The 23,646-nt window shown below is 39.2% G+C and overlaps 1 protein-coding gene across 1 annotated transcript in view; it reads left to right on the top strand.

Annotated features, from left to right (window-relative positions):
- The window catches only part of LOC142341301 (uncharacterized), a 76,038-nt gene that overhangs the window by 46,917 nt on the left and 5,475 nt on the right, over positions 1-23,646 (top strand). Inside the window, exons 16-17 of the mRNA XM_075392223.1 lie at positions 1,580-1,785; positions 14,117-14,703. Of these exons, the coding sequence (XP_075248338.1) occupies positions 1,580-1,785; positions 14,117-14,703 (793 nt within the window). The remainder of the gene's footprint in view (positions 1-1,579; positions 1,786-14,116; positions 14,704-23,646) is intronic.

The raw sequence follows: 23,646 nt of genomic DNA on the forward strand, positions 1-23,646 counted from the left end.
CCCCCCAAGAAGACCTATCAATAAATTGCATATGCGACAAAACAACAACAACAACCAAGAAACACCAAAAGCCGCAAAGACAAAGTTGTTTTTTTCAAGCAATAGTGTCAACGTCAAGAAATCCGTTAAGATGCGATAGAAAAAATTGTGAGTTTACTGAAACAATGACTCATATAAGAGCCATGCAAAGCTGTCCATGAGCAGACAAAGTGAACGAAAAATGTAAAAGAAATTAGTGAAAGGCAGTACAAAATAACGCAGAAAATCCACCAAATTTACTGCGAGAAGAACTTGCTGGTAAAAGACAAGTGTGATAGAACAAGCGATATGAAAAAGCAAAAGTCTTTGCTCGTGTTTAAAGGCATTTGATTTCTTATCAAGTAAATTTAACGATATGCAGCAGCCATATCTCTTGCTATTATAATTCAAATGACCATCAAACAAAACTTTTTGAATAGACGCTAAGTCAGAGCTGAGGTTATTATTGGCAGTTGCTTGGTTTTATACAATTTAAAAAATTTGAATTCTCTGGGGCGCTGATCTCTCAAGATCTCTCCACACATTTTCACGATTTTTGAAATGAAATTGAAGTGATGACTTTGGTTAGGCCGAAACAGGAAGTGGAGCGAAAAATCAAAGAATCGTTATTGTGTTCAATCTGATTTTAAATTAGAGTGAGAAAACCATGTTTTAACAAAAATTGGATTTCTTGCTTGTCTTTTTTTGTTCACATGCTGCAATTTTACTTTTTTTAGGCTGTTATTGTGATTTTTATGATCAGATTGTTTTCTAAATGGCTTTGCCACTCCATTCATAGTCCATTCTTGGTCTATATATTTTTCTTTAGTCAAGGAAAATGTTCAGTCTTCTGAATTGTTTCAGGGCTTGTCCTGTCATGTTTTTACGACTCGAAGAGGAGTACTGGTGGGGTGTCTTTTTTGATGAATGATTTTGTTTATTTTGTCAACAGGATTTTTGTTACGACCATATGACGTCACAATCACTTCAAATCTGCTTTTTTGTTCATTCGTCCATGCAATTTCAACTGAATTGCGTTCATGACGTCATTTTCCACTCGCAGTGGAGAGTGTTCTTTTATTCATTTGCGTGGTTAAGTTTTTGGTCACACGTGACTTACCTCACTCTCAAAAATGACTTCCTTACTCTGATATTAACATTTTTTTCACTTTAGTTCAAACATATAAACTCAAGTGAATGCATGTCACTCTAATTGAAAGGTATTTGAGGGCAACTAATATCAGTAAATCAGTTAAACAGACTATTATTCAAAATATATCCAAATCAAATGAAATGTTATTTGGTTTCGGCTATCAAATTCCAGGATACTTTAATTTACCATCTCGCTGGAAAGTGACCGTAGAATCAAAGATTTAAGAGCCTTCGATGCTGCGTGGAACATTTTGTGATAGTCTAATATCTTGATAATGTAGGACAATTTGAGCTTTAATGTAAAGTGCATAATTTTGCATGGAAACTATTTTTAGGAGCATGAGTTCTTCTTTTTTCCGCTCATACGAGCACAAAGTTGAACAACATGCAATTTTAAATGATGCTTAAGGTGCAGAAGCCAGAGTGACCAGTGGATCGTTTGGGGCTGCAAGCAGTCTAACCGGACATACCTTTGGCTCTCTATCTGCTGCCAGCGACTACTCTCTCATTGTCCGATCTGTCTTCAACTGTCCATTCCCAACTGCTACCCTGTACAGTCTGGCATCGGATCCTCTCACTGCCAGCACCAGTCCAAATGCACCATCTATTACATCGGTAAGCCTCGATAAAAATATGAAAAGTTTGGATCTGTCCTATGATGGCTCCTTCTCACAATTATCGGAGATTTTAGATTTATTGTTTCACCCACAGTGCCACTCATGACCCCCGACTCAGTGTATGCACCGTTACATGGCACTTAACTGTGAAAAAAACTAGAGGTGAGACGAGGAAAACTGTAGTGGGCTCTAGAGGCAAAAGTTAACACGCGCTAAGCTGGGTAGCGCAAGAAAATAGAACTTATCCGATGTTGATATTGTTGTTGAGAAAATTTATACTCTTTCAATTTCCAAAGCGCAACCCTTTCCTCCGATTTTTGAATTGGTTTTTTCCACAAACCAGGTGCATGCTTCTCTCATATATTTCGGAAAATCCACAGCTGCGTAGTGTCCATTTTTTAGCTCATTTTTGCAGTATTTATTTGTTGTGATATCATAGGACCATGCGTAAATAAAGAGCAAAATCTTGTCGAAATTCAAATGTAAGCGTTCGAACTGGGTCCCTGTTTGCAATCCAAGAACGATAACGAAAACGCCAGCGATCCCGTTTCGTATACTTTTCGTCAAATGATAGAGTCATTTCGTAACCGAGCGGGCAGTATTTCACTTGCATGATAATTCCATATTCTTGATGCAATCCATTAATCTCCCATTTGGTTAACAAATATCAACTATCTTTTCCACATGCAGCAACTGATGTTTAGTCACCTACCAAAATGATTGAGAAATCTCAACAAACAGCGTTTACCTTGCCACGCTAATATGAGAAAGTAAATTTAAAGTAAGAGGGTGCAAAATTTCAGCGCTTACTAGGGTGGGGGCGCCGGCAGAAAATATCCCTTTGTCCTTCCGTCTATAGCTCTCTGTTTGTGTATGACAATCATGTTTGAATTAGGACAAAAAACGAGCCAAGATAATTAGTTAATAGTTGCTTCGATAGATTTTTGAGGCAAGTATTGTAACGCGTGTCTTTTTTGCCTGATTTGTCCTAGAGGTTTTCTTCGCTGATTTAAGAGGTTTTTCCTGTGATTTCTTAGCGTTTATCTGCTTGATTTTTGCTTGATCTAATTTGCTCTTTTTCTCATTTTCAGATGATAAATAAATTCGTGCCAACTTATGACTAAAGTGTTAACTAACTATAACCTCTCCAAAGAATCAGAGCAAATTGAGCATTCGCATCACATTCAAAAGCAATTCCTCCAAATTAAGTGTTTTTCTGTTTTTATGGTGTGTTTACTTGTTTGACCGTCAAGCTCAAAGTGTACTCTAGGAAAACTAAACTTCATATAATTGCGAAGAGCTCAATAGCAAATTCTGTTGCATCAAAAAATTCATGACAGGCAATTTCATTACAAAAAAGGCCAGAATGCAAAAATGAGATGCTCGTTCTTTTTTAATTACTTTTACTCTATTCTATACGTCCCAGTTTTAAATCTCATTTAGTCAAATTATTTCCCCTTTAAAATTTTATTCCCGTGCAAATTTTATCTGAGTGTTTCTTTTCTGAGTGTTGAGGATATTTAGTAAGTTTTCGTATTGTTGTCTCCCTCAACTAAGATTCTATTTGCATGATGAAAGGCTAATTCAACGAAATGTCTTTTTCCCAATTTAACTGTTTGACTCATATAGCGGCTGGCTGAAATGCTTGAACAAAATGGTAGTTGTGAGTTGCTGCCTTTTGTTTTTTGCTGACCAGATTTTTTGACGGTGCTTCATTGAAAAGATCTCGTTTGATCACTTTAATTTTTTTTACATTGGTTCACAGTCTGGGACTTACTGTTTGTACTTCAGAAATCGTTTCTATTGCGAATTAGATAACAAAACTGGAATTTCACTTTTATGCAAACATGTCAAATAGATGACTTTTAGTCTTTCAGCTGACTTTTTCATATTAAGAACAATGCGGAGTGGAAACTGCTGCAATAACTGCTCCAAAATGTATATTGATATATTGAAGGTACTTTATTACCTGAGATCAGCGACAACCTTTTAATGAACTTAGTAATTATGTGTGATAACTATATGCTGGTCGCATATAACTAATAGCTTTTCAATTGTTTTCAATCGGTTTAATTGTTATAGTTCAAAGACAATGACAAAAATGCGTTTTAGAGTCTTACAAGTTCTCATTGTTATTTTTTTGTTTGTTCTTAATAGCTGTCCTCGTATTCGCAGGCGCCTATTAAAGTGGCCCTATTTTTCAATTTTTTAAATTTCGCCAGATAAAATCTTGTTCCTTGTTATTGAATTGCTGCTTGTTCAACTTTGCGAGAAACCGTTCTCTATTTCTCCAGGCTAGTTTCCACCTGCTTAAAAAACTTTTACCCAGCACTTGCTCAGCAAAGCAATATAAAAAAACGGAGTCAGGAAAACGAAATGAAGAATAGAAATGCGATAAACACATAAAGCTCATTTTTAGGCGCTCGCAACTAGAACTTCGTTCTTATGAATCTTATAATTCTTAGATATAAGTCAATGAGCCCCTGTATCTCCTCATTGAAAAAAAGGAGTGTCTAACTAAAGTAAATTTAGTTGTTTTCGAAATGTCACATTGGTTTGTTTTCGAATAATGTTAATTACCGTTTTTTTTTTCGAAATGTCTCAGTGTATCTTGCCCTCAATTTTAGATCCATTGTCCTTTCTGTCAGCCCTTAGAACTCGTAAAGGATTTCTCTCGACCTTTAAGGTTTTTGGGTATGCTTTGGCTAAGATATTGGCGTTTAATTTTTTCTAATTTGGCTCAAATGATTTTCAAAAAATAACTTTATTTGTTGTTGCTGAGCCTACTAACTCAATAAGCAAATTGAATAGTGCTTCAAGGCCATTTCTTGCCTTAAAGCTAGAACAGCATGAAAAGCGAAAATTAACGTTACATTCTACTGAATCTATACGGACTTGTTCACTTTGTTCAACATTCATATTTAGCAACTATTATTAGTACGCAATTGTCATACATGAAGTGAAACTCAAACTCCAACTACCTCAACCACCAGCAAAACAATACTACGACTTAACAGTATTGAATCAGATTCTTTGCGATTGGATTGCGAATCAAACTGTTATTGATACAGAGTATTCGACAAAACTTCTACATGGTTAACAAACTTCCCATGACAACCAATTTACACTGAAAAAGTGACGTTATCGAAAAGTGTTCACATTCTGTTGACATCTTTATCTACAACCAATCAGAGATGCTAATTTGACATGTACGGCAGTATAAATAGAGCCTGCAGAACTAACGAAAATCAGTTGAAATTTGTTAATTTTGTCTTACTAATCTGACATACAGTGCGTATTGAAGCACACGTTCTTGAGCGCAAATTACTGGTTACTGTGTCTTTTTTCTGTAGATCATATTAGTGATTGTACAGTTTTAACTCTACTTTGACTTGAGAAAAGATAACAAGAATTATTTTGTTATTCTGTGAGAAATAAGTGTGTTATACAGCAAAGCTGAGCAGTTAATTGTCAAGAAGAATTGAGAAACAAGTAATGCAACGGTAATCTACAGTATAGCGGATAAAACAGTTCACAAAAAATAACTGCAAAAACACAATATCCGGACAGATTTGAAACCGCTGAAACGTACGGGACTGTGTAAAGTTTTCCTTGACTTTGATTGGAGAGCAGCCGTAACACTTGGTCCGCCGACCCGGACAGTTGAAGGCAAACTGCTGTCCAATCTGATGAAGAGAGTGCCGAAGGCACCCCGAAGAAAATCAAACTAATCAACAGCGCAACGCCAGTGAGGCAGAGCCAAAGGTGCGAGTGCAATTCACAAAACACGTTGAAGATTTGACCTCGATTAAAAGGAACAAGCAACCAAGCAATTTGAGCATAACCAGCAGAATGGAGCTTCAATCAACAGCTCAAAGGTACGACAAGCAGTTCCAAGATTTAGTGGAAAAGAAGTTAACACTAAACAGGATTGGCTACAAAATAATTGAAGATTCAGATCGACCCAAAAAACTAAAGGTCCTCTACCAACAGACTAATCAACTTCTAGAGGAAGAATTGCCCAAGCAACTGCAGCCTTGAAACAAGTTTGTGCCCTAACAAGCTAATTTCGTTGAAGAACATCTGAAAGAAGCAATAAAGTGCAAAGCAAGTTTGGACTATCATTGGCTTGCATATATAAGCAAAGGCACGCAACCAGCAATGAATGCAGAGCAAAGCAACACAACTCAAGCAGTGAACGACCGCGAGAGCAATAAAAACTACCCAACTGACAACCCAGTTGCTCAAATAGTGCAAAATGGAGCAAGAGCAAGTGGCCAAGAGACGGAGAATGTTTCGGAAACATCTTCAGCAAAGCAAAAACCCGAGGAAAGGATGAAGAAATTCGATGTTGAATTTGAAACCAAAATGCGAATAGAACAGGCACGATTCGAGCGGAGGAGGCTCGAGCTGGAAATGCAAATGAAGGAACTGGAAACCAAGCACCAACTACTGGAGGAGGAGCGCGAGCTAGAGCACAAACTGAAGAGAACAGTATTAGAGAACGATGATGCTCGTTCCCAATCAACTGGTGCTCGAGACAAATCACCCTTCAACTGGACCCCAAAGACGAGAGATGACTGAGACTGGGCCAGCAGAATCAACAATCTTCTAACACCAGAACGATCAACAGCTCGCTTCGAAGTAACCCCTGAATTGAACAGATAATGTCACCTCTCACGATATCGCAGTTCACGAGACGATCCTCAAGTGTTGAAGACCGAGACGCTTCCCCCAGAGCTGGGCTACGATACAACAATGGGTACGCAGGTAGCAGTAACTTACCAAAACTGAAGTTGAACAACTTCGACGGAAACCCTCTCGAATGGCCAGAGTGGTCTATTATGTTCATTGCTACAGTGGATCAACGACCAATACCAGACACAAAGACGAGCCATCTGAAGACTCTACTGACAGGCACGGCAATGTCAGCAATCTCTGAAATGGGCTATTCTGGAAAGTTCTATGGTGCTGCATGGAGCTTTCTGGAGAGGAAATTTGGAAGACCTCATGTGATCATTGATGCACAGCTGGATAGTCTTCGCAAAGTAAGTCAGGTGAAACCTCACAACTCAACAGGTCTGATCAGTTTCTACGTTATTGTTTCGAACTTTGTGAATGTGCTCACAGAGTACAAGCAGATTGGTGATCTGCAATCGAGCTGGACACTGCATAGGGCAGTAGATAAATGACCCCAGGTTCTCAAATAGAAGTGATGATTCTATGTTGATGATAACTATGCAGATTGGTTTGATCTGATTACGTTTGAAAAGTGGCTATCTAGGAGAGCATTTGTGCACGAAGGGTTTTCAGCTTTCAAGGTAGAACGAAGAGAAGAAGACCGAAGAAGCACAAATAGAGACAAACGGTTCTCGAAAACATCGAACTTCAGTGCAAGTTCGAATGTGAAAGAAACGAAGCAAACTCAAAGTGATCACTGTCCGGTAGTTGATGGCACTCATAAGATATGGAACATGTGTCCACTATTCAGGAACATGAGTGTGAGAGAGAGATCGGTACGCAGCAGTGAGGAAGCAACGCTTATGTTACGGACGTCTAGGCAAAGGACATCTAACCAAAGATTGTAAAGTCAATGCGTGCGGCAACAATGGATGCATCAAGAAGCAAAACCGATTGCTACACTCAGAAAACCAAATTGACGAGGGCAATCACGCAGTCAACGTAAGCGCAGCAACAATCAACCAGAGTAACGAAGTTACTAGCTTTCTTCAGATAGTTCCTGTCTCAATACAGAGCGGTGGCAACAGGCTGAACACATATGTTTTCCTCGATAGTGGATCAATGGTTTCATTCATCGATCAAATTGTGCAAGAAAAGTTACGAGCCCAAGGCCCCGATGTGACGCTCAACATAGCTGGTATACACGGAACAAAGGATCTGAAGACTGAAAAGGTTCCTCTCAAAATAAAGGGGTTACATTCAAAGGGGCATTCAATCGAAGCGTTTGCACACCCGTCAGTTTCCATGGGGAACACAAACTACAACTACAAAAAGCTGTAGCAAAGCTTCAACGACTTAAGTGTTCTACCCAACAAATGCTTCAATTTGATGGAAGTTGGCATCATCCTTGGTCAAGATGCTTATGAGCTACAACGCCCATTGAACTACAAGATAGGAAGACGAACCTTTCGAGATAGAAGACCTTTCGTCGTTCTAACAGAGCTAGGATGGGTAGTCAGTGGACCCATGACGGGCAAAAGAAGACAAAACTTTTGTCATTTCGCCTTCACTGAAGATGTGAAAGTGGCTGAGAATATCCAAACATGGTGGGACATAGAAACCTATGCTCCCAAAATCAACGTCGTCAGTCAGTCAAAAAAGGAACTGCAGGCACAGAACAGAAGATGCTAGAGAGTAGGACGAAGTTCACAGGCAAGCGGTACGAAGTGGGAATGCTGTGGAGTGAACCAGAGCCAAAGCTACCGAACAACTACAGCTCAGCCTTGGGTCAGCTTTACTCACTGGAGCGAAGATTCCAAAGGAACCCAAACCCGAAGAGTTTGTATTAAAAGTCAATAGACACAGATGTAAGAAAAGGATTCGTAAAGATGTTGGAAGAGTCCGAATTGAAAGGCACCTTCGGGAAAAAACGGTATTTGCCACACCATCCAGTGCTAAACCCGAACAAGCTTGGCAAAGTAAGACGTGTTTGCAATGCTGCCTCAAAGTACAAAGAAGTATGCCTGAATGATAAGCTACTAGCAGGACCCGATTTGCTACATTGGTTGATTGAACAATATTCAGATTCCGTGAAGGACCAATAGCCCTGACAGCTGACATCGAATCGATGTTTCTACAAGTGCAAGTTCCCGAACAGGATAGAAGTTGCTTGAGGTTCTTATGACGTCCAAGAACAAATGAACCTGCTCAGATATACGAATATCAGCGTCATGTCTTTGGAGCTAACAGTTCTCCAACTTGTGAAAACTATCCTCTCAAGCGAGTGGGACTGGACAACGAAAGAGAGTATACAATTGCAGCAAAGGCAATACAAAAACAACATCTACATGGACGATTTCATCAAATCAGTAGAAACCCCGGAAAAAGCGATTAAAGTCTTCAATCAACTACAACCTCTTCTCTCACGACATGGATTTGGACTGAAGAAGTGGATAAGCAACAACGATGCAGTTACCAGAGCAATCCCAGAAGGCTTGAAGTCAATCAGCAACACGACGCAATTCGAAGTGAAACCCAATACAGAGGGATCCTCAGTGCCAGGACTACAATGGGCCATTATTGATGACAGTCTTAAAGTATGCAGAGGTACAAACAAAGAAGTTGAAGCACCTATAACCCATAGGAAGATTTTGTCATTGGTATCTTCAGTATTCGACCCGATCGGATTGTTTGCTCCGTTCAGTGTTTTAATGAGACGGCTTCTGAAAGGCATCTGGACTAAGAATGAACAACATTGGGACAACGAAGGGGAGCCTTGTGACAAAGCAGAAATCCTGAAATGAAAACAACATCTTCCAATTGTAGCTGAAACAAGCATCGATAGAAGGTACTTCAACAGAGAGAGAGAGAGAGAGATAAAACCGAACTTCACGTGTTTGCGGACGCATCTGAGGACAAGATCTGTGCAGTGGCCTATCTACGTTCACAGCCAAAAGAGTACTCAGCTGACTTAGCATTTGTCATTGGAAAATGCAGAGTGGCACCGATGAGGCATCTTTCAGTACCCCGATTGGAATTGCAATGTCATGGCAGTCGGTTGAAAGAGCAGATAGTCAAGGAACATGAAATGAAGATAAATAATTGCAGTTTTGGTCAGACTCAACTACAGTATTGCAGTGGATACACTGTTCCCCTCATAAGCAACAAGTGTTTGTGGCCGATCGAGTGGCTGAGATACTAGATACAACTGATGTTTCACAGTGTAAATATGTGAGTGGTATCAACAACACAGCGGGCATTAACAGCAGAGCAATCAACATTGAGGAACTCAGGAGAAGTGAGCGGCTCACTTGGACGGCTTGGTTGCAACGATCAGAAAGTGAATGGCCAGAGCAAGTGAACCTATTCTTTGCCTCAGATGATGAGAATATAACCTCATCGGTCTTCATAATAAAGGCTGAAGAGAAGAAAGCTGTTATTCAGTGGGAACGATTCAGTAACTTCAACAGACTAGTGAATACAGTGCCATACGTAGAGCGAGCATTGAACAAACACAAACCAGCAACACTCGTAGTCAGCATTGGAGAAAGGGAAAAGGCAAAAGCAACAATCTTCAAACTACTACAGCAAGAACAGTTTGGTGAAGAGATGAAATCTCTCAAAGCTGAAAATGAAATTCCAAAGGGCAGCAAAATCCTACAATTCTCGCCTTTCCTAGATGAAGAAGGACCTAATGTAGCCAAAGCAGAATAGGCAAAAGTCAAATGGACTTCAATGCAAAACATCCCATATTGTTACATTGGAAACATCACGCGGTTGAATTATTCTTGCGAAACGAGCACAATGACAATCAACACGAAGGCACTGATTATGTGAGAAACATTGTTCAGCAGAAGATGTGGATCCTAGGCATACGAAACGCCCTAAGTTCAATCAAGAACAAGTGTGTTACCTGCAGAAGAGGCAGAGCACAAACGATAGCACCAGTAATGGCAGATCTACCCGAAGAGCGGTTAGATGCTTCAACATCCTTTACAAATGTTGGAGTTGACTACTTTGGCCCCCTCATTGTGAAGATTGGGCGAAACAATGAAAAGCGATGTTGTTTTCTCTTCACGTGTCTAACTATGAGAGCGGTGCATATAGAAGTTGTACCTAAGTTGGACACAGACAGTTGTCTCAATGCAATAATGAGATTTATTGCACGAAGAGGCAAACCAATTACAATCATCAGTGACAACGGGACAAATTTTGTTGGTGCTGAAAGAGAGTTTGCAGTGTACGTTGCGGCATGGAACAAAGAAGGGATCGAAGAACATCTAATTCAACGAGGTATCAGATGGAAGTTCAACCCACCCGCAGCACCGCACTTTGGTGGAGTATGGGGACGGTTGGTGGGAAGCTGCAAGAAAGCAATGTATGCAGTGTTGGGGAACATATCAGTAAACAAGGACGTTCATTCAACAACGATGTGTTTTGTTGAGCAGACTTTGAACGCAAGACCGTTGACTCCAGTCAGTTCAGACGTTAATGACTTGGAACCATTGACCCCCAATCATTTCTTGCTTGGCGACAGGAACGTTTGCTTACCCTATCTACCATGCGCAGAAGAAATTGTTGACCATAGAAAGCTCTTTCGACAAATTCAAGCTTATGCAAATCTGATATGGGGCAGATTTCGGAAAGAATTTCTGACAACTCTGAATAATCGACAAAAATGGCGATCTACGTCGAACGAAATCCTTAAAGAAGGCGATCTCGTTTGGTTGATCGAAGACAGCGATAAGCGTGGATGTTACAACCTAGGTTGAGTTACGGAGACCATCGATGGGTCTGACGGTGTAATTCGATCAGCGAAAGTTCGAACGAACGACGGAGTGTACAAGAGACCAGTAGTGAAGCTCGCCCCGGTGCTACCTGGAAAGGATGTTTTTGCGATAGAAAACAGGGCCGGCGATGTTGTGGCTGAGCTTACTAACTCAATAACTAAATTGAATAGTGCTTCAAGGCCATTTCACACCTTAAATCTGGAATAGCATGAAAAGCGAAATTTAATGTTACATTCTACTGAAACCATGCGGACCTGTTCACTTTGTTCAACATTTATATTTAGCAACTATTATTAGTACGCAATTGTCATACATGAAGTGAACCTCAAACAAACTCGAACTTCCTCAACCACCAGCAAAACAATACTACGACTTAACAGTATTGCATCAGATTCTTTGCGATTGGATTGCGAATCAACTTGATATTGATACAGAATATTTGACAAAACTTCTACATGGTTAACGAACTTCCCATGACATCAAATTTACACTAAAAAAAGACGTTATGGAAAAGTGTTCAAAATCTTTCGACATGTTTATCTACAACCAATCAGAGACGCTAATTTCACATGTACGGCAGTATAAATATAGCTTGAAAAACTACCAAATATCAGTTGAAACTTTTTAACTTTTTCTTACTAAGATGACATACAGTGCGTATTGAAGCACACTTTTTTGAGCAATAAATTACTTGTTGCTGTGTCTTGTTTCTGTAGATCATATTAGTGATTGTACAGTTTTAACTTGACTTTGACTTGAGAAAAGAGAATTAACTTCGATATTCTCAAAACTTTCTTTCTGAGGAACGAAGTTCCTAAGTAAGAGAAACTTTTTGCATTGCATAAAATCAGCTTCTCTTACAGGCTTTTACGAAGCCGAGCATAATTCACTGATCGCGTTGTTGAGCAATTGAGTGCGCTGAGAAGCACGAAGTGCGAATTCGTTTAATTTTGTTAAATTTGATTATCGGGAAAAACTCTCCGAAAATATTAAGAAATCGGAGACGGAAATTATTTGCCCCAACCGATAGCTAGGACAGTTACCTAGATCTGAACATAGGAGATTTTGCCATTTCGAATTATAACTTGAGTTATTAACCAAAACTCGAGCAAAAATGGATTGTTTCAACTTGAACTGTTTTGTTATTCTGAGAGAAACAATTTTGTTTTACAGCAAAAATGAGCAGTTAGTTATCAAGAAGAATTGAGCAACAAGTAATACAACGGTAATCTACAGTATAGCGGATAATACAGTTCACAAATGTTAACAGCAAAAACACAATATCCGGACAGATTTGAAACCGCTGAAACGAACTGGGCGGTGCAAAGTCTTCCTTGACTTTGATAGGAGAGCAGCCGTTACATAATTTTTCGCCAATTTCTTCAATTTTGGACTCTTTTTTTCTTTGTCTGTTACGTTTTTGGCAAGCTCGTATCAATGAGTGCTTGTTCTAAAGATGTGTATTGTAATTCGTTCCCTGAAATTTGTTTAAAGTTAGTAGTTCTTTGAACACTAGATCTCGTGTTTTTTACTTACTTTTACTCTATTCTGTACGTCCCAGCTTTAAATCTTGTTTAGTCAAATCATTTCTCCTGAAAAATTCTGTTCCCGTGCAAATTTAATCTGGATGTTTTTTTCGGAGTGTTGAGTATATTTACTAATTTTTCTTACTGTTGTCTCCCTCAACTACGAATCTTTTCGCATGACAAGAGGCTAATTCAGTGAAATGTCTATTTCCCAATTTAACTGTTTGGCTCATATAGCGGCTGGCTGAAATGCTTGAACAAAATGGTAGTTGTGAATTGCTGCCTTTTGTTTTTTGTTGACCAGATTTTTTGATGGTGCTTCCTTGAAGAGATCTCGTTTCATCGCTTTTTTTACATCGGTTTACTGTTTTGAACTTACTGTTTGTACTTCGGAAACCGTTTCTATTGCGAAATAAATGCCAGAACTAAAGAAGATGGCTTTTAGTTTTTCAGCTGAGTTTTTCATATTAAGAACAAATCGTTTTTTTTTTAATCATTTTTGATCTTATGAGGTCATTGGCTTTGTTGGCTGTCTTAATTTGAGGTTCCTGCAAAAGTGTTACTTGACAGTTTTTTAAATTTAATTCAGCTGTTTTGTTTGTAATTCAATACTTTTCCTGCTAAGTTTTTTCACTTCGTCCAATAAAAATTTGTTTCGCTCTATCGTAAGTCACATCTTGTTCAACTTTCTGCGTGAAAGCTTTTTGATTTGCTAGTTTTTATCCGCTCAATCTGCTCAGAAACATGTTTACAAGCGGTTGCTCATAAAGCAATCTACAATAACAGAGTCATGAAAACGAAACCAAGAATATAAACGGGATTAACACATAAAGCTCAGTTTTAGGCACCCGCTACTTGAACTTCGTTCTTATTAGTCTTGGTTGTCATCTCTAGTGCTTATGGGCATTCATTCTAGCCCCTGTATCCCTCATTATGAAACAGTAGTGTGCCCAACTACGGAATGGCATCAAAATACATGGCTTTTTTTGTACAAAACTGAATGTTCCTTTTTTCTTCTTTCAATCCCAATTGAAGTTATGGGAATCAATGGCGGCTGGTGTTCTGGCAATCTACTGTGTATATTTTCTTTCAAAAGAGCTTGTGTTTTATTGTTCAGATGCCAGACTCCGTTAACCTTTCCACTCCAAGTTCGATAGTTCTTCTTTTCGTTGTTCATTTTGTTGATATGCGGGAGGGGGTTTGATAATAATCTCATTTTCGAAAATTCTGCGAAAAAATGAATTTTTGTACTAAAATGTCAAAGTGTCCCCATTTATTTAATGTACAACTCTTATATATACAACTGATGCATAAAAATTAATTTCTCCTCTAGGTAACTCCTTTGAGTACGAGTGAAGTTGTAGTTGCATTCGCACGTGACGTTGGTCTGACTTACACCATCTCTGCGAATGGAGGAGCAGCAGTAGCCACGGGTCTGGAAACCACTTTCACAATCGGAAGTCTGTCCCCAGGGACTGAGCACAATTTCACACTTTTCGCCACAAGGGCAGGCAGGACGAGTGACCCGAGCACAACACAGTTCGGTTGTACATTCCAGTTAGCCCCTGTCTATCTAAATTACACCCTTATCGATGGAATTACGGCAACGCTTTCTTGGGCAAATCCTGCAAACGTAGGAAGTGTTGATGGTTTCGTAATCGGATCTTCTAGGACCTCAGAAGTTGATATTGCAAACATTTCAATTACGGAATACAATGTATCGTTGATAGAGCTGACCACGGAGGAGTTCTATGTCTTTTCGTACCAGAATTGTCCTAGCTCGGGTAAATTGAACTCCTCGAAGGTTTCTGTGAATGTGCAGGCAGGAATCGAGAACTTCACCATGTCATTGGAAGGACGACGCACCTTCCAGGTGTTCGAATTCGGAGTCAGCGCTGGTAATGCGGACACAACTTACAGGTTATTTCTTCCTCTTGATTTTTCTCACCAGGTACTCCCACCTTCCAATTTAACAATCCCCTCCCCGCCAACGTACTCTGCAAAATATAAAATTTTGTTCATATACTGTTTTATGGTAAAGTTTTGAACGCCAAAATAGTATTGAAAAGTTTTCAATATTTAACTTATTTGAAGGAATTAATTAATGAACAAAACTTGCAACTGGTTGTGAATCAGTGAACCGTTGGTTATTAGTAGGGCCTCTATTAGCTTCATGTGGTACAATTGTTCTACAATCGTTCAACAATTGTTCTAAAATCGAAGTCGATCAAAGTTCATGTAGGTCTTCTTCAATGAAACAATTATTTTTAATTAATTTATATTTTTGAGGACTGTGAAAACAGTTAATACCAATATATACACCAGCAACTGACGTAAATTTGACAATTTTTTCTTCAAATTTGTTTTGCTAGTTTATGGCATTTGTCTCTATTCGAATGTTAGGACCAAACAATATGTCTGTATTGTACGACCATTTGCTTCATTTCACCCCCCTTTAAATCCAAAAAACGTAATTTAATGCATGTTAAAAGCTATCTACGAATGTTTTGCTGTAGAATATAGACATGGACGCAATTTTTATCTTCCTTTGCATGTTGGCGCCACTTCTAAAGAGCATCAAGACCCACCAGATAGCAAGATATAGCTTTGGAAACTGAAAAAAAACGTAGAATTTGTGCAAACTCAAAAATGATTAAAACTCAAATCACTAAGTTATTACAAGTTGGGACTCCTTAGTAATCCAACCCCTCCATTTTGGGAAGGGAAACCAGAGGCGACCAAAGACTATTAATACTTATATGGTGCAAAAGTGCAATTTTTCTTATAATTTCCAATTGTTGCTAAAATTCTTATGGTTTTTTTTCTATTAATATTTAAATCCTTATTTATAGTCGAAAGCCGTATATTCAACTTATCTAGTGTTAAGTACATATCATCCTTGCTAGAATCAACAACAGTGAATAGTTCAGTAACTTGAAATTCACGGTGTAAATATTGATTTTAGTCACTTTAGTCGATCAACCGATCAGGAACGAGTAACAGTGGTGTTAGAAATGGAATTTAGTTGATAATTTGCTTTAACCAATTTGTTTGAATAGTTTACACTATTTGATTGTCTTTAGAACCATTAGAAACTGTTATAAGGAGAAGTTGGCTCTCTTTTTGACTGTACTTTGATTCCTAATCAATTTAAGTCTTTTGTGTTAGCCGACTTTGAAATCAGCAAAAATTATAAGTTAGTTGATTTTTTCTACAAGAAATTAGCAACAAAATTATCATATAACCGACGTCTTACAAATTTTAGTACGAGATTGAAGATAGATTATCACTGAGGTTTTTTTAACATCAACCATACTTAGAGTTACGGTCCTTTAAGCGATCGCGCACCTAATAGTTCCGACATGATTTTTAGTCAATTTGATTTAGTCAGGAGCCAGTCTGGTGTAAAACTCGAGAAGCAGGCTGTGATTTTTGGGTTCTACAAAAATTCTGAGCATCCGCTATTTTGGTTATTCAAACCGAACATCAACTGCAACACGAGCATCAACGCGTTGACCAAAACCAAATCAGTAATAATGGCCAACAAAAGTTCGAACCGACACTGGAAAACAACTGACTGCAAGGCCATTGGTCAGTTCAAGATTGACGTCATGTTGACCTCCCTTAAGTTATTATCAAGACACCTATCCGAGTTAGAAGCATACCTGACGCAAAACAATCAATGACAGCAGAAAGTGCTTCGACGTTTCTTCGAGACTTATGACCCTTTAGATTACAGCAGACAACAGCAGAGGTTATAGTTCAAACCACAATATTTTGAAACTTTTGATGCTGACTCCAGGCGTTTGTTAAAGGAAAAGAGTATTTTACAATTTTACAAAGTACAAGCAGTTGTCGAATACAGGAAAAGACACATTGCGATTAAACTACTTAATCAAGGATATTGACTCAATTGAATATGAAGTGTTGCTATTCGAAAGGAGGTTAAAATCAGAAAATTTAGGCCACTCCGAAAAACAAAAATTGTGCAACTAGCTGGAACAGTTTTTAGGAAAACTGGATGCCAAGTTTGCAAAAGTATTCACAGTGAACCCAGAAACTTGCGTTCTAGAGTTTACGGGCCTCAGTGATATAGGAATTGTTATCGACACCTCATCAATCAATACGAGCAAATTAAAAAATTTAGAAACCAACCTTCTGTATTGGCATCCACGACGAATAGAAAAAATGGTTCAAATCAGACCCCAATTGGAAATGAGGGGGACTTGAAATTCGAGGCAGACAATTTTTGAGGTTTGTTTGCAGAGTTATGCTACCAAAAGGAGTAGAAAGGATTTGATGGTTGTCAAGTCGGACTCGTCGGAATGACTTGAAGTTGTGCGAATGAAACCTGATGGCTAAATAAGAAGCAGTGCAACCGCTGAAAGAGCATCAAAATAAGTGAACGAGAAGAAACGAAATTGCGTCTGCAACCAGAAGAGCAAGAATTATATCTACGACAAGAGAGCCAGAACTCGAATGGAAGAAAGCAGAAGTAGTGTTAGAAATGGTGTTAGAAATGGAATTTAGTTGATAATTTGCTTTAACCGATTTGTTTGAATAGTTTACACTATTTGATTGTCTTTAGAACCGTTAGAAACTGTTATAAGGAGAAGTTGGCTCTCTTTTTGACTGTACTTTGATTCCTAATCAATTTAAGTCTTTTGTGTTAGCCGAATTTGAAATCAGCAAAAATTATAAGTTAGTTGATTTTTTCTACAAGAAATTAGCAACAATACTATCAAATAACCGACGTCTTACAAATTTTAGTACGAGATTGAAGATAGATTATCACTGAGGTTTTTTTTAACATCAACCATACTTAGAGTTACAGTCCTTTAAGCGATCGAGCACCTATTAGTTTCGACGTGATTTTTAGTCAATTGGATTTAGTCAGGAGCCAGTCTGGTGTAAAACTCGAGAAGCAGGCTGTGATTTTTGGGTTCTACAAAAATTCTGAGCATCCGCTATTTTGGTTATTCAAACGGAACATCAACTGCAACACGAGCATCAACGCGTTGACCAAAACCAAATCAGTAATAATGGCCAACAAAAGTTCGAACCGACACTGGAAAACAACTGACTGCAAGGCCATTGGTCAGTTCAAGATTGACGTCATGTTGACCTCCCTTAAGTTATTATCAAGACACCTATCCGAGTTAGAAGCATACCTGACGCAAAACAATCAATGACAGCAGAAAGTGCTTCGACGTTTCTTCGAGACTTATGACCCTTTAGATTACAGCAGACAACAGCAGAGGTTATAGTTCAAACCACAATATTTTGAAACTTTTGATGCTGACTCCAGGCGTTTGTTAAAGGAAAAGAGTATTTTACAATTTTACAAAGTACAAGCAGTTGTCGAATACAGGAAAAGACACATTGCGATTAAACTACTTAATCAAGGATATTGACTCAATTGAATATGAAGTGTTGCTATTCGAAAGGAGGTTAAAATCAGAAAATTTAGGCCACTCCGAAAAACAAAAATTGTGCAACTAGCTGGAACAGTTTTTAGGAAAACTGGATGCCAAGTTTGCAAAAGTATTCACAGTGAACCCAGAAACTTGCGTTCTAGAGTTTACGGGCCTCAGTGATATAGGAATTGTTATCGACACCTCATCAATCAATACGAGCAAATTAAAAAATTTAGAAACCAACCTTCTGTATTTGCATCCACGACGAATAGAAAAAATGGTTCAAATCAGACCCCAATTGGAAATGAGGGGGACTTGAAATTCGAGGCAGACAATTTTTGAGGTTTGTTTGCAGAGTTCTGCTACCAAAAGGAGTAGAAAGGATTTGATGTTTGTCAAGTCGGACTCGTCGGAACGACTTGAAGTTGTGCAAATGAAACCTGATGGCTAAATAAGAAGCAGTGCAACCGCTGAAAGAGCAGCAAAATAAGTGAACGAGAAGAAACGAAATTGCGTCTGCAACCAGAATAGCAAAAATTATATCTACGACAAGAGAGCCAGAACTCGAATGGAAGAAAGCAGAAGTAGAGGAACAGCAGCGACAGCTCCAGGTTGAACTGAAAGAAACAAGCTCAAGAGTATGGGGATCTGTTGTAGATGTAGAAAGTTTTAGATGCAGCAGAAAACTTTATACTACAATAAATGGTTAAAATGATACCCTAAATTGTACTTTTTGCTCGACCAATGTCTCCAAACATGAACCAAGAAACTCCAAGATGAGCAATCAAGACAAACGAGGAAATTTTTTTAGTTGCCATTCAAGAGAATCTGCAAATTTCAAGACAGTAGTATAGACAGCTCCTCAATTCCAAAGCGAGCGAATCAACAAAGGCCAGATACATCAAAGACAGTTGGATTGACAGATCAGTAGAAGGAGTTTATCTCCAAAGAACATCAACGAGCCAAAACAATAACAGGACGGAAAACAGGAGTGAAACACCAAAGCACAAATGTCGCAGTAGATCCGCCGAGAGCCCGAATAGAATTACATTGAACCAAATTCTCCAAATAATCCCAATCCATTTCCAATAATGAGCGTTGTTTTCAGGGTATCCGCTAAAGTTGCCATATTGGTCGGATATGTTCGATGTTGTTGTGCTTCAAAAACATTCAATCCATACTGAAAATATGCAACCAGTATCTACTTGAAAACCGGTCTCACGGGTCAAGCAAACGCAGCAGTATCAGGAATGATATTCACCTCTCAATCCTACTATCATGCTTGGGATATACTCAGCAATAAGCACGGTAGATGAGATTTAAAAGTCGACGTCCATTTCGACATGCTCACCCCCAGTACCGCACGACGAATCTACCAGCATCATCAAACTTGCAACTGTAGTTACAAATGTTGTCGACATGTTAAATCAACTTGGATACACTTTCAACCTAGAATTTGAAGGTGGGCCGAGTTGTACTACGAAATTTTTTTTCCTATTTAATTGAGAGAACAGTGGCTGCAGTCTTGTCAAAAGTGCTGAGTGCTGAGAATTAGTTTGATTTTTTTACAGAGTGCTTTGCCGCTAAATCTGCTTTTAACGATTATTTGTTAGCACCGACAAACTCGTCGTTTGACAGAAATAGAATTCATGCGATAATCCAAAAACTTGTACTTTGGCATCAAAAGCTGAAGATTTAAGAAAATCTGAGATTTTTGAATGTTCTTTCTTCGATGGACATCACGCTGTTTGAAGTTGTGAGTAGTTGAAATCAGTAAAACTGTAACTGAACGGCCAGAGTTCCATAAGTTCCTACTATCGCAAATGTTTGAGGCCAGGTTGACTCTTCAAGGACTGTAAAAGCAGAAAGTGCAGTGTCCCCAGCTTTTAAAAGCGACACAACAAGCGTTTCCATTGTGAGTTCTCGAAGAAGGAAGCCACATCGCGTGTCTTCGATGCTACAGCGGCAGAAGTAACTCGAATCACGCATGGAGGACTCACAGTGGTGCAAATTAAACAGACGAACAGAAACTTAAGCTTTAACATGCTGGCAATGTGTTAATGTGGTTCCTCAATCTCATTTATAGATCAATCAATAGTATCTAAACTTCAACTTCAAGGCCGGCCCTTTTTATTAACAAGGATCCAGAGATGACAAGATGCAAAAGTCCGAACAAGTAAATTACTGTTTCTGCACATGATAAGCATTGCTCAATAACAATAGAGCAATTGCATGTTCAAGGAAAACTGAAGCTTGTTGATCAAGTCGTGTATCTGTAAAAATTGAAAAACCCTTTCCCACATTTACGGAGCTTTCGAAATCAAACTCACAACCTGAATTAAGTTTAAATAATCTTTGGATGAGACGGCCCTGACATACATCACAAATTAGAGTTCACAAGGTCCTAAGACAAAATTTTTCCGGGGGCAGTCGAATCGAAGTGTTCCTCTATCAGCAAACCTACACGTTTCTCTGGTCAACGATACGAAGTGGGTCTTCTCTGTCGATAAGACGTTGTGAAGTTGCAAACGACTTCTAATCCGCGATTGGGCAACTCAGGTCTTTAGAGCAACGCCTGCTGAAGAACGATACATTAAAGAAGCCGTATCAGGAGACCACTGACACGGATATCAATGCCGGAAATGTTAGCATAGTTGAACAAATAGAACTGATTGAAAATCAAGACATGCTTCAAAGGCATTTGCCACATCACGCCGTCATCAATCTACACACACCTGACATATTCAGAAGGGTGTGCAATGGAGCTCTACGATAACCTAATGTGGCCTGTAAGGTCCAATAGCTTTCTGGATCGACTAGACTTGCTTCAAAGTCTGACTGGAATAGTTTTGTGCTTCAGAGAACAACAAATAACCTTAGCAGCAGACATAGAACCAGTGTTTCTTCAAGTTGCTGTCCTGAATAACAACCACCGAAGTTTACAGTTTGTCCGGCGAGACGATCCGGAGCAGGGAATAGAAGCACACGATCAGACACGCATGTTTCGGAGAAAAGCTTTCCGGGTTGTGCTTAATGCGTTTTGCACAAAGCGGCGAAAGATAATGCTTTAAACGTGCGTCAAAACTTCTATTTAGATGGGTTTCCTAATTCAGTCAAGACTCCAAAAGAAGCCATTGGAGTCCAACAGAATCTCAGAAACATCTGCAGCAAGATATGGATTCAAATTGACGAATTGGATAAAAATTGAGGAAGAGGTCAAGTCACAGCTCTCAGAAAAAGACATGTGTTCTGTCCTTGGACTAAACTGCATTGTGAATACATAACGTCTCATTTTCTGTCGTGGATCTGACTGAGAAGTTTCAGCAATCATAAATCAGCGAACTTTTTTAAGCGTTTGTGCAAGCAGTGATCGACCCTTTTGTGACGTGTTTACCCTTCACAATACGAATGAGGTTCCTACTTAAAAGCATTTGAGCAACAATGGAACGAGCTCGGAGCAAACAGCTGTCAACAGAGTACCCATGTTGTTCAGTTATCGTTGCTCCAAGTTGCGAGAAATAGGGACGATGTCATTAAATTAACTTCATATAAAAAATGGAGGTTTGAGAATTCACATTTTCACAGACGCGTCATTAGAAGCAATGTGCATTGTAGCCAACCTGCAGGATGAACACAAAATTGAAACTGACCTTTGTAATAGCGAAATGCTATGTGGCACGCATCAAGCAGATGACATTTCTGAAGTTGTACATGACTCCGAGCCCCTTTTTACGGAGTTCACCTGAGAAATTGGATACTAGACGAACATACTTTAAATATTGACAAAATTTGTCATTGGATAGATTCATGAACAGTTGCAGTGGATACGGCATGCAGACAAGAAACAAGTGTCTGTTGCCCATAGAGCAGCAAAATTTCTTGAAAAGTCATCAATGGAGACACGTGGAGGGTATCAAAATAACCTACGAATATCTGTTCCAGAGGAATAGGCATTGCAGTCCGTTTAGTTTAGCGGGCCTGCATGGTTCCAAAAAATCAAGAGAAACGGCCAAATTTGTGATACCAAGATAATGAAGTCGAGACCGAGCAAGCTACAAATAATGTAGCAACAGAAACCAAATTAAGAAAGCTTAAGAAAGCTCATTATGACAACCTGCACGAAAGCACCGAGTATGTGAGCATTATTCTTCAATTACAGTTTTGGATTGTTGGGTTACCAAATACGCGGACGAAAGTCAAGTCGAGATGTATCAGATGTAGACACAAGAACTCCAATCCAATCCACTCACCGCCGATGCTGTTCCTTCCAAGATAGTGACGTGATGATAATGTACCGATAGAAGTCTTTTCTACGACGTAACCTGACGACATGGTGCTGCCTCATCACTTGCCTAACGGCTAGAGCAGTACACTATGAAGTTGCACAGTCATTGTAAACAGTCATGTTTAGCTGCAGTGACAAATATCATCATCAGTAACAAAAGAACAAACTTCATTTGAGCCAATATGGAGCTGAAGACGTTCATGGAAGCGTGGGACACGACCAAGATGAGAAGTGATTTCGCTCAGCAAAAGATTGTATGGAAGTGCAACTCCCTGGAGCCCCAACTTTGGTGGAATCGTTAGAAGACTAGATTAAAGTTGCAAGAAAGTCTTGATGACAGCCGAAGCCCCACCGATGAAGTACTCATTACAACAATGTGTCTTTTTGAACAGATTCTCAACGCAAGATTAGCCCTTGGCAGCGCTGAGCAGTGACCCAGAAAACCTGGCGCCTGCTTCACTAAATCACATCCTAATGGGATGAGAAAATGCAAGTTCCCAAGTTGTGCCATCATGTGAGCGGTAACAAGACCTGAGAAAACGCTTCAGAACGGCTCAGACATATGCTGACTTGACCTGGAAAAGGTTGACTCGCGCGTGCCTCCCACAGTCGAAATAGATGTTGGAGTTGCCAAGAACTTTCGTGCAAAACCGAAAAGAAGGCGAAATTGTTTGTCTGCTGGATGGTACTGTGAGATGCTGCAATTGCTAAGTTGGACGGAACATTGAAGTCTGCACTGGTATCAATGGTGTTGTGTGATCAATGGGAGTTAAGATGGCAATTGAGAGCTAAACCGTTCAGTCGTGAAGGTAGCGCGAGTATTGTATGATGGTGTTTGCAAGGTTGAAAACAGGGCCGGTGCTTTTGGCGCCACTTCTGAACAGCATCAAAAACCACCAGATAGCAAGATCTCGATTTGAAATTAGACAAGAACCGTAGAATTGGAAAACTCAAAAATGGCTAAAACTGAAAATTTCTACTGGATTCCATAGTTGTCTACGTCCAACCCATATTTTGGGAAGTGAAACCCGAAACGATAAAAGGCTGTAGCACCTGTTTAGAGTAACCGCTAAGCTATCCATGTGATTCATGAAATCACCAAACGCATTGGCAAAATTACTAGTTGTGAGGATATTAACACTTACATGTTGCAAAAATGCT

Source organism: Convolutriloba macropyga, chromosome 6, assembly GCF_964194025.1.
Source record: "Convolutriloba macropyga chromosome 6, txConMacr16.3, whole genome shotgun sequence".
NCBI lineage: Eukaryota > Metazoa > Xenacoelomorpha > Acoela > Convolutidae > Convolutriloba > Convolutriloba macropyga.